The sequence below is a fragment of the Arachis ipaensis genome, chromosome B04 (assembly GCF_000816755.2).
Source record: "Arachis ipaensis cultivar K30076 chromosome B04, Araip1.1, whole genome shotgun sequence".
Lineage (NCBI taxonomy): Eukaryota > Viridiplantae > Streptophyta > Magnoliopsida > Fabales > Fabaceae > Arachis > Arachis ipaensis.
In genome coordinates this window covers 115,190,384-115,202,301 of record NC_029788.2, presented here as the reverse complement: position 1 = coordinate 115,202,301, position 11,918 = coordinate 115,190,384, and the positions used below count along the sequence as shown (strand labels likewise).

General features: G+C 36.1%; 3 protein-coding genes and 1 long non-coding RNA gene across 5 annotated transcripts; all 4 read right to left on the bottom strand.

The window, feature by feature from the left end:
- Positions 1,659-2,386, bottom strand: LOC110270768. The gene is made up of 2 exons (XM_021120218.1): positions 2,298-2,386; positions 1,659-2,200 (listed from the first exon to the last, which is right to left on the bottom strand). The coding sequence occupies exon 2, from the start codon at positions 2,090-2,092 to the stop codon at positions 1,766-1,768; it is 327 nt and encodes a 108-aa protein (XP_020975877.1). The 5' UTR covers positions 2,093-2,200; positions 2,298-2,386; the 3' UTR covers positions 1,659-1,765.
- Positions 2,466-3,783, bottom strand: LOC107637024. Its single transcript, XM_016340480.2, has 4 exons — positions 3,307-3,783; positions 2,964-3,199; positions 2,667-2,882; positions 2,466-2,567 (listed from the first exon to the last, which is right to left on the bottom strand). The coding sequence occupies exons 1-4, from the start codon at positions 3,767-3,769 to the stop codon at positions 2,466-2,468; spliced, it is 1,017 nt and encodes a 338-aa protein (XP_016195966.2). The 5' UTR covers positions 3,770-3,783.
- LOC107639803 lies at positions 7,702-10,524 on the bottom strand. Of its 2 annotated transcripts, XM_021121678.1 has the most exons (4): positions 8,721-10,524; positions 8,339-8,548; positions 8,152-8,257; positions 7,702-8,055 (listed from the first exon to the last, which is right to left on the bottom strand). In XM_021121678.1, exon 1 carries the CDS (start codon positions 10,496-10,498, stop codon positions 8,885-8,887), a length of 1,614 nt encoding a protein of 537 aa, XP_020977337.1. In that variant the 5' UTR covers positions 10,499-10,524; the 3' UTR covers positions 7,702-8,055; positions 8,152-8,257; positions 8,339-8,548; positions 8,721-8,884. The 2 variants fall into 2 exon arrangements, with proteins under 2 accessions (XP_020977337.1, XP_016198889.1); XM_016343403.2 differs by having other exon boundaries at positions 8,339-10,524.
- Positions 10,816-11,910, bottom strand: LOC110271223. The gene is made up of 2 exons (XR_002361693.1): positions 11,214-11,910; positions 10,816-10,986 (listed from the first exon to the last, which is right to left on the bottom strand). It is a non-coding gene; the product is annotated as an uncharacterized LOC110271223 (long non-coding RNA).

Sequence of the window (11,918 nt, the reverse complement as noted above, 5' to 3'; positions counted from 1 at the left end):
AAATATGGATAGGACAAATATTCTCTGTAAATTTTATATTTTATTTTCAATTCTTTCAAAATCTTAATGCTTGAGAAAAGTAAACAAATTTATATGTTAATTTGGCTGATAATAAATGAAATTTTAATTTGGATTAAGTTTACTAAGTCAACTGCATAGACTATTAAAAGTAATAAGATATGAAATATGAATTATCTTTTATTGTACATAAAAAAATTTTTAATTGGTTTTAATTTTTTTATAAGTGTGCAAATAATATTTTAAGACAAATTTTTAGTCATAATATACATATATACTTAATTTTTCTTTTTGTTTATAGAATATGAAAGTTATTATCCTATAATGTAGTTAGTTATTATATTTTTTTTTACTTTAATTTTATCTTTTTTACTTATTTAATTAGTTAGTATTAATTATATACGACACTGTGTTAACACGCTTGCGTGTTGAATTTACTCACAAATATACAAAACACTCCAATTATTAATATTAGACAAATATATCATTATCCTTTTTATATAAAAAATAAATTTCGTACTAATGATTGATTTAAGACATCCAACATATATACAGGTGTTATGCGTGTTATGCATATACGAATTTTTTTATATAATAAGTAAAGTGGTGTAATCCAAATAAATTATAATTTGAGTATATATTACCGAGATATGGGATATTATTTTAGATTTAATAAAATTGTAAGTAACATTTGAAATTAAATCACTAGTAATGATTTTATATATTGTTGCAAAGAATTATCCCATATTACTGTTGAATTCAAGATCAACGGTTAGGAGATAGCTAGCACAAGTCGTTAGTTCTGATTTATAAAAAGAAGACACATTTTTCATGAAACTTTCTCTCTTTGTACTTTTTCATCTCACTTTATGATTCATAATTTTATACTCGTTCATCCATCATCATTATTATTATTTAAAAAAAAGTATTTATGTCCATAAATTATAATTCAAATAAAATGACATATATAGTCTTTTTAGATTTATTTAGTAGACAAATGCATAAATAAGAACAACCTAAAGATGGCTAAAATATCACGACACTACAAGAGAACCGGGTGTTAGCGGCGGTTCCTGGAGTGATTTGCGGCGGTTTTAAACCGCCGCGAAACGGGATTCCAGCGGTTCGTTAAGCGTCGCTTATTAGGGGGTGGTTATATGATTTTGCGGCGGTTCTCAGGAACCGCTGGCACAACCGCCGCAAAATCCAAGATTAGCGTCGCAATGTTTAGCGGGGGTTTAAAATCGCCGCGATCTGGAAATCTGTAGTCGACACGAAATGTTCGGCGGTTTCAAACCGCCGCCGTTTAATGGCCACGGTTTAAAGACTAATGCATTTACCGGCGGTTTGAAAACGTCGCGGTTTAACGGCCAATCTTTTTTTGAAATGTAATTGGCCCGCTATCTCCTAACCCGAATTTTCAAATTCCTAACGGCTAGTTCGCAACCGCCACTATTTTTCAGTTATATGGCCGCAAAAATACTGTTCTGTACACTGGCAATCACGCTTTTTTTTTATTTCAATGTACATTTTTTTTCGGTTTTTTGTAATTATTCTTAATATTAGTAAGTTAAATTATTTAAAATCCCGAAAAATAAATTGCAGGGTAAACGACAATAGCAAAACCATTAACTTAATTAATATAATTATCCGAATATCAACAAAGTGTACTCCTTACTAAGAGTTGCATAATCAACAAAATAAAAGTGTATATCTGAAAGAAGAAAAGGTTCCACAATCCTAAGAACTACTTTCTAATCTGTCCCTCCAACGCACTCATCCATGTGGCGACGTCTGATGGCAGCTCCCTACCTTGCCCTTGAAGTAGACATATCAAAGCACTCTCCATTGCCTGCATCCTGACCTTCCCAGCTGCTACTTCATCCTCCACTGCCTGTCTTTTGGTCTTTTCGGCTGCTACTTCATCCTCCACTGCCTTCCTTTTCAATTTTTCTGCTGCCAACTCTGCTTGCAGTTCAAGCAGCACCCTTTGGGTCTCCTCCCTTTCAAAACTATTGTTCGGCTGATGGGAATTCATACCAAAGACTTGACTAGAAGTCGGTCCCAACCCCATGCCACGCACCCTACCCGGGCGCTCTTTTCCGAGAGCTTGAGCAAGCGAATCATTCTGGGATAACAGTCTAGAAGATTCATCGCCTTGCTCAATAGCCTCAATTCTTTCCTACACACATAGATAAGCAATTAAGAGCATTTATTAGCTAGTCGCTAACCGCACATACTTCCAATAAAATTTAAAAAACTAAAAACACATTACTTACTCCAATAGCGCGAGCCGCATCATGGATATAGGAGCCATCATCTCTTTTGTGCGTTAAGAGATACAACTCTCCTCTACTAACTCTCCTCCTTTGTCATTCCGACTGTACCAATAATGACGACAAAGTGAATAAGGTAGAGGAACAGATAATTCTAAAACATTCTCAAAATTAGATTACCTCTTCTTCTCCGAGCCTTGCCAAGCTTTTTGATCCGCCGATGTGGGTGTAAAGCTGCTTTGATCGATTCTCGGCATTTTTTTTACACTTCTCCTGTCATGCCATCAAATTAAGAGTTACTAGACACTAGTTCTAACGAACTAAATGTAACATAAATAGACTTTGTCTGATATGAAACTAAAACTATATTACCTGTGTCTCTTCGCTATTGCGATAATCGAGAAACTTTCTCCAATGTTCCGCAGTAATTCCATCTGGGCGGTTTTCAATATTTGCTGCAAGTGAAAGTTCTGCGTCATAGTAGTGATGGTATAATCTGCTTCTCGTTTCCTTCCAAGCCCTTCCCAGCATCTTGAATATTACAGACTTTATAATTCCTCTACTATCTTCTTCAAAATGGAACATTTCCTGAAACATTAGAATTAAGCTGTGAGTAGTGTTCAAAGTATGAGTTTGGAATGGTACGAAGAAATAAAAATAACATTTTACCTTTACTATTTCATTATAGACCTTCTCCCTGGTGCGAACCTTTCTCCAGTCCCTCTCGCCGATTGGGAATTTGGTGTAGTCAGATCCTAGCAGTCCCATAATGCCGCTCAGTAAACCTGCTTCATCCCCAACTGGTTGCAGTGCACTGTTAAACCTGAGTACAACCTTTCTTTCGTTAGGTGGCTTCATAGCTTCCTTCACACTCAGTTTGACCTGTTTGATTGTGCCATCGGATTCTGTAAAAAATATTAATTATTAGTTAGCTACCATTGGAGTCAAGCTGCGAATAAATTATAGAAAAAATGGGACAATAAAAAGTAGAATTAAATAAGTTCTCTTATACCAATTGTCTTAACATCCCAAAATTCTGTGGTCTTGCGTCCCTTGCGCTTCTGAGCATCCTGTGCAGCTAAAAGGTTATCAACATGTTGGTCAAAAGAATCTACCTCATCTGCCTCGGCGTCCGGCCCCGAGTTTTCAACATCATTCATGGAAGCCTGTGGAGCAGGCAGTGGTTCGGTTCGGGGTGGACGAAAGGGGCGTAAAGACGAGGATGTGGGGGCACTACTGCCACTGGGCGGCGGAATTGGGCAGTCCGCTCTCTGCGAAGTTGAAGCCGCATGACCTCCCACTTGAGGCTGCTGACATGCTGTGTCTACATGGGCTTTCTTCGTGAAACGACTTACCCGAGATATCTTTCCCAACTGCATTCGAATTATAACGAAGTAATAACAATTAATGTGTACATAATAATATAAATTAACATGCAAAAAGGACACCGGCATACCCCAGTTACATGAGTACATGAGTACATGAGTTGAGATTAGCATGTTAACAAAGAAATCAAATATGTGGGGCATAAAAAAATTGATATATTCACAATTTATTCAATTATTTATGTTAAATATAATTAATCATGTATCATTTTTATTAACCCGAATATAACAATTAATATGTACATCATAATATAAATTATCAGAGGTCCCAACTGCATTCGATAAATACGAGAGTACATGAGTTTGTCAATTAAAAGAGTATATTAACAAGGAACTCAAATATGTTAGACATAAAACTAACATTGACGTACTTCCAATTTCTCTATAATGCCTAGAACCATAAGAATGTGGTGTACTATTGGAATAGAATTGCAAAAAAGTCTAACTATTAGATTAGTACACATAAAATTCGGGTTCCTCCAAATGTACTCAAAATAGTACAATAATAATACTCAATTTAAAATAAAAAATAGCACTTCAATGTGGAATTGCAGCAAATTCTTGAAGAAGCTTAATTAATTAATCATATTAAAAGAAAATAAATCTAACTAGACATTGCAACGTATGAATGTAAAAGGGACACTTATTCGCATGGTGCAGGGCGGCTCTTCATTAATGAGAGAAATTATGAAAAACTAATAATCGGGGGTGAGAGGGAATCAGAAAGGATATCATTAGCCAAGACGAGAGTAAGATTATGCTGTTTCTTTAATTTTATCCAGGATTAATCGTGCTTACCTCTAGCGGGATGACTGGTTTGAGGGTAAGAGAGGAACCACCGGGGATCGGACAGCGAGAGAAGGGGCTCCAGGACGCTGGCACACCGCAGAGACGGACGTGGAGGAGAGGTACTGGACGAAGCAAGCTCCAATAAGGATTATTGGTATTAGGAAAAAAATAAGGATTTAAGGAGCGGTGGCTTATCTAATTTAAAATTTAAGTTTGTATTTTTCGGTTTTTTGTATCTTTTTTAAAAGTATTAGTAGGTATCGAAGAAAAAATTACAATTAAAAAATAAATACTTAACGATTATATTAGTTTGTTATATATATATTTATAAACAAATATTTATGTTAATTTTATTCTCCGAGCTCGTTAGGTTTATTTTTTTAATTTTATAATAGACGCTAATAGTTTTTGTTTAAATATATGCTTTTTATAAATTTATATTTTATTCTTCATCGTTCCTATTATGAAATTAATTTTTTTAAAAAATTAAATTAATAAAAAAATAATCTATTGTGTTATATTTTTAACACTCATTTTCAAACAAATGCCTTTTTTAGATTTATTTAATTTTTCAGAATTTTTCTGTTTTTTATTTGTTTTATGTTATTTTTTATTTTTAAAATTTATTAAAGATCAAATTCTAAATTTTTTAGATATAAAATTCTAATATCATATCATAATATTATTTCTTTCAAAATTTAAACTAATAAAAAAAACATAAATACTTAACGAACAAATTATTGTGTTCTGTATATATTAATTTTTAAGAAGTATTCGAGACTATTTTGGTTACATATTTGAAGTAATCTATTGTGTTCTTCTTCTCTCTTTTTTTTACTTTTATATTTATTAATCATGAGTAGTGTAAACTTGAGCAGATGATGAAGTAAGTGAATTGATAAGAAAGGCCTATTAGCTATTTCAAGAAGCTATTCAAATCGAGCTTTTTACTTTTGCTGATTATAATATTCTGACTAATAAAACTAAGAAATTGATAAATGTTCCACGTATTGGAGTCAATGATTCTCCAGCTTTCAAGAAAATCATTGATGAATTATATGTGTCTTTGGAATCACCGTTCGTATATAAAAAATGTTTACTATCAAATAATTAAACATTTTTAAATAACTCTATGCTCATTTAATATTTTAATTTCCCCTGCTTCATATATTATTATTATTTCATTTATGTTTATTCAGTGAGATGAAGGAGAAAGGAGGCAGACATATACCGTTGATTATATTGATTCAATCAAAATGTTTATCAAAATTAAATAAAATATTGTTAACAATATAACTATTCTGTTGTCTTTTTCTACAAGTTAAAAATTTTGGAAAAAAAATTTTATGACATGATATCAAAACTCCATATCTAAAAGGTCTAGAATTTGATCACTGGTAAATTTCAAAGTGAAAAACATAAATTAGATAAAAAATAAAATAAGATAAACAATAAAATAAAAAAATAAATTTATGCATGCAAAACTTAAATAAATCTAATGTTAGATATATAGTAATTTAAGATTAATCTATTCCAAATTCATTATCATTTCATCGAATTCAATAGGCAAATGAATAATCACAAATAGTCACTTTGTTCAGTTCAGTCCTAATATTTTGTGAGATAAGGCAGACTAATAATAAAGAGAGCAGTCAGCAAATATCATTTTCCTCTGGAGTTTTATTGAGGTCAAAGGTTACGATGGAAGGTTGGTGTCCTTTAGAGACAACCTCATCAGAACTATCTGGCGCAACGTCATCTTCAAGCATTGAATCTTGAACCACCTCACCAGTCTCTTCCGAAACTTCTAGAGTCTTTTCCCGAGACAAACCTGACGGATACACCAAAAGCAAACAAGTTATTAGAAGTCACAAATTTTACAAAAAACAAAGCACAAAATAGCGCCATGTTATAAACTGCTGGTTTGGCTTACGTTCCCATAGTTTCGTAAGACGTCTTTCTATAAGAGTGAATTCCTCCCGAGACGCCGTTTCAAGTTCAACTTGCAGACTATTCTGATATCGTGCCTGCATAAGAACATGCCAAAATCAGCCAGACCAATCAGAAATATATATCAGTAATGGACATGCTTGACAAATTTGAATTGACATGGTCGTATATATCAGAAATATAGGTCAGAAATATATACCAAGCTGTTCCTCCATTTCTTTCTTTCTTTCTTTAAATAATATCACTGAAAGTCATACTTAGGCGCGTTCAAGGAAAAGACATGGTATAATACTAGAGTGGTGATTTCTTAGTCGTCACATCAAACCAAATGATGAACTAATTAATTAGTCCTTTGAAACTAACTAACAATTTCTAAATTATAAGAGAGGCTCAATCTATGACGTCAAAGTATTTTAACTAAAAACACTAAACAAACAAAATTTTCTTAGCGCGAATAAACAATCACAAAGTAATTGTACCTAACAAGTAACAAACATGTTTAGTAACTCAATCATGAAGTCGTCACAATCAAATGGGAAAATGATGGGAAGGAAGATGGTAAACACCTCCCCCTCAAAAGTAACAAACTGCCTCCTCCATTCTTTAATTGGAAGAAGAAACAACAAACAAAAACAGAAACCTGAATTCAAGGCACACCCATAATCACATAGACAGCATGTTCAAAAGTTTGAGAATTTTTTTCTTAGGAGGAAAATAAATATACTTATCAATATACAAAAATGCATAAAGAATTATTATTGTAATCTTACAAACTATAGGGTTTTAGGATTGAGTTAACTAGATGCACTCAATTAAGAGTTGTTGTTAATAATCAATAATATGATGATGTAACCAGCATCCCCAACAGAGCCACAAGTCTTCATCCCAATTTCATTCACAACCCCATTATTCTTCCTAACTCATCGGACAAAATTATTTTAATTCCACTCACACTCTTTGCTTCTCTTCTCATTCAATTACTCCCTTATTATTATTTTTATTTATTTTCCTTAAATCATACAATCACGTGTTAAAAAGATTAAAAACGGTACCTGCACCTCCTCTAGTATTTGTTGCGAAAGGTGCAGGTTCGTGCTAGTCACGAACCCGAAGCCGAATTTCTTGCGGTACTCTGGTAGGTATTGAAGCAATCCCTGCAATGTCCATTTTTTCAGATATGTTAGCCCCTTTCGAAGGTGCCTTTTAATTAAAGACAATAAACATCTAGATTTGCTATGGCGGGTTGAAATAAAGCCAAGCAGCCTTTAGGCTAAGTTAACCACTGTGTGTCCCAAAGAGTCCTTTTTTATACCTCTGCCAGATGTGGTGTTTGCCCAGATACATCTAAACAAGACGACTGTGAATTGACCACTGTAATTTAACTCAATGATGTCCAATAGTTTTCCGTAATACGAGATGCTACCAACGGCAACATTACTATCGCGCTTGCTTGCGTAACTCCTAGTGTCAGAAGTGACATACACCCCACTATTTTGAGTTTTCAACCCTTCCTCTCTCGATAGGGTTCTGAACTTAAATCCATTTACGTTGTAGGATGTATATCGGCTAACTTGAACATTGGGCCCACATGCAAGCCACTGCAATTTGTTTGAAAGCATGCTGCTTCCCAATGTAACCTGGAAGTGAACAAATTGACTATTCATTATCTTGGGATACGAATAACATGACACCATTTATTAATATGTATGTGTATAAATGAAAAAACATTTCACCTTACGCTTGAACCAATCGGAAAATTCTCTGTGCACAACACTGTCTATGTGAGACTCTGACCTTGTCCTACTTCGTAACTTTCTCTTTGTGATCGCCCTAAACTCACTACAAACGTCACAAAAATGTCACGTCAGGTTCTCCAACTGTAGAAAATCATACGAAGTAGATACTTTCAAATGCACTTACTCAAGATATTTTTCCACGGACAGGCAATTGACCAATACGTGACGGTGAGCTTGTAATTTTTCAGCTGGTGTGAGGGTGTAAAAAGAAGCAGCCCCGACCGCCTTTCCAACCTCTGGGAACATGGTTGCACTCTCATCAGGCATGACTTCACGCGGTCGATCATCAACACGGGATGGTCGATTAATCCTACTCTCGACATTATCTAAGTACCTTGAACAGAATACGAGAATTTCCTCGGATAAGTATCCCTCTGCAATTGAGCTCTCTGGTTGTGATTTGTTACGCACGTACTGCTTGAGGCGGCATAGGTACTTTTGGGAATATAACACGTGTCATAAGCACTAATTAATGGCAAAAATTAATAATTTTGTTTGATAATTACCGTTCAATTGGGTACATCCACCGATAATGCACTGGGCCACCGAGACGCACCTCCTCGACCAGATGCACTGTCAAGTGAACCATCACTGTGAAGAAAGAAGGAGGGAAAATCGTCTCCATGCGACACAGAGTATGAACCACGTGACTCTAAAGGAGAGGAAGTTGTTAAGGGTCTATGGATTTGCTGCATAATCGACGAAAAAAGGATGACAAATCCGCCAGGACAGAAGACACTTGGAGAGGCAATGCATTCCTTAACGCGATTGGAAGTAGATATTCCATTAGAATGTGACAGTCGTGGCTTTTCAGCCCCGACAACTTGCGCTGTCGTAAATCCACGCAGCGGGAAATGTTGCTAGCGTATCCATCTGGAAAGACTACGTTCTTGATAGTCCGCAGAAAGAGCTCCTTCTGTGGATTGGTCATAGTAAAGATGGCAGATGGGTACTTTCCATCTTCCCGTGGCCACAAATCATGCTTGATTCCCATCGACTGGAGGTCTCTTCGAGCTTTAATGTGGTCTTTAGACTTACCTTTCTCGTTCATTATGGTGAATACTATGTTGTCACAGACATTCTTCTCTATGTGCATGACATCAAGGTTGTGACGCAATTCATTGTTCTCCCAATATGGCAGCTCAAAGAATATACTCCTCTTCTTCCAAGGAGTCTCTATTTGCATGGGAGTTTGCTGTCCGCGTGTCCTTTTCCCCGTAACCGATTGCACCTTGCCAAATTGGACATGCACACCCTCTAACTGCCCGAGAATGTCTCTACCGGAGACTCTAATAGGCGGACCTCTATCCTCTAACTTTCCATCAAAGGAGTACCGGTCTTTTCTGTATTTGTGGTCATGATTCAGAAAGCGACGATGACCCATGAAATACCATTTCTGGCTGTGTGTAAGGCGTTTACTTTCAGCATCTAAATTGCACGCAGGACAAGCTCTCCCACCGTACGTGTTCCACCCAGATAAGTTCCCCAAGCCTGGAAAATCACTGATTGTCCACATCAACGCAGCTTGCATCTTGAAGGTGTTTTTCTCGACTGCATCATAAGTTTCAACACCCCTCCATAATTGCTTTAACTCATTGATTAACGGCTCTAGGTACACGTCTATGTCATTTCCAGGCATTTTAGGACCAGCAATAATCATAGAGAGTATGAACGAAGTGGGTTTCATGCAAATCCAAGACGGCATGTTATACGGGATAAGAACCACTGGCCAAATTGAGTACTTCGAGCTCATGTTCCCAAAAGGGTTAAAGCCATCGCTGGCTAATGCTAGGCGAACACTATGCGGATCACGAGAGAAGTCGGGATATCGTACGTCAAATGACTTCCATGCCTCGGCGTCCCTTGGATGCTTATACATACCATCAGAGTTAGGACCTCTCTTATGCCACAGCATGTCAACGGCTGTCTTACTAGACATATATAACCTCTGCAGTCGTGGAATAAGGGGAAAGTAACGAAAAATCTTCGCCGCTTGTGGTTTGCCATTCTTCTTGACAACCATCTTGATCCTCACCCTAGAGTTCTTCTTAGTCTTATGCTTCCATCTCGATGTCCCACACTGCTTGCATTTGGTCAGCTCTTGGTCATTGCCCTGGTATAGCATGCAGTCATTTGGACATGCATCTATCTTCTTGTACTCGAGACCGAGTCTTCTTATGACTTTTTTGGCATCGTGCACAGTGGATGGAATCCGGGCATGCTCAAACGCATCCGCGAGCAACTCCAATATCATTCCGAAGGCCTTATCGCTCACTCCGCACATGGACTTAATGTGATAGAGCCTCACCAAGAAAGATAACTTAGAGAACTTTGAACATCCTGGGTATAACTCCTGCTCCCCGTCTTCGAGTAGGCACTGAAAGTTGCGGGACTCTCGACTAGGTTCATTGTATAAGTTAGGCAACTCATCCATAGCGCCGCCGCCCGGTTCATTCTCCGAGTCTTCTTCGGGACCGGGAAGTCCTGAGAAGTTGAATGCATCGTGGACCATATCAAGCATCGGGGCGTTGAAATGTTGTTCAGATTGATCTTCTTGTCCGTCGAAAGAGGGCTCGACCCCGCGTCTCTCACCGTGATGGATCCAAAATGTGTAAGTAGACGGGAAAGGGTTGATCACCAAGTGATCGAACGCATCCTCTCTATTTTGTAAGAGGCGGAAACCACACTTCGGACATGGACAACGTATCATCCCATCAGATGATGCATTGGCAAATGCAAAATCTAGGAATCTGGTCAAACCGTCCCTATATTCTGCACCAACTCGTGACTTTGAAATCCAGCTCTTATCTATATCTAGTTTGATGAAAAAATTGGAACGACGACAAATCGTAAAATAAAGGTAGACCACGAGAAAAAAGTAAGTAATTAACACTTGATATAGAATGGGTGATTGACTGTTAAACCGAATAATAAAACACGCATTTAATAGCATATAGGATAATACACAGGCACGAGAAATGTAGAAGAAATTTGCTTACTCATTGAAAAATGCTGCACTTTCAAAAAAAAAATACTGGAAGAAAGAAACTCTGGGTCCGATGCCAAATATTTGAAATGGAAAATAAAATTCCTTCCTTATAAAAGAAAAAGAGGAATATTATATTAATATGAGAAATAAAAAAATGAGAAATTAGTATAGCATTAAAATATACTGTATGAGTTGGCGAAGGCACTAATATAGAAATGGAAAGGGGTAAGTCAAAATGGTAAACAACCATTCATCAACCAATTGAGTTGCGTATATAATGTGGTCAACAAGACAACCGCAAATGTTACTTGATCATTACTCACTCAAGTCTAATCAAGACATACACATGATTTTAATAGCTCCCCTAAATTAAAATGACATTGCAGCATCATCACATGAGTTCTAACTAAATAGCCACTCATTCTATTTTTGGTCATGAGTCTTCATCCTCTAAATTAAAACATTAAAATTATATTTGTTTTCCTATGCATCTAAAAGAACCACTAAATCACCTGGATCCTGATTCTAAGTTACCATAAAAATTAAACCCTCTTTAATATAGTAATATCTATTTCTCCATCTATAACATGATCACAAAATTATTTTTGTAAAAATATTTCCTCAACAGAGTCGCTTTTTAAGCTTTGAAGCATGAATACTGTTTTATTTGTTTTGTATTTAATATTTTTTCTAAAATAATGTTCAAATTTCAGAT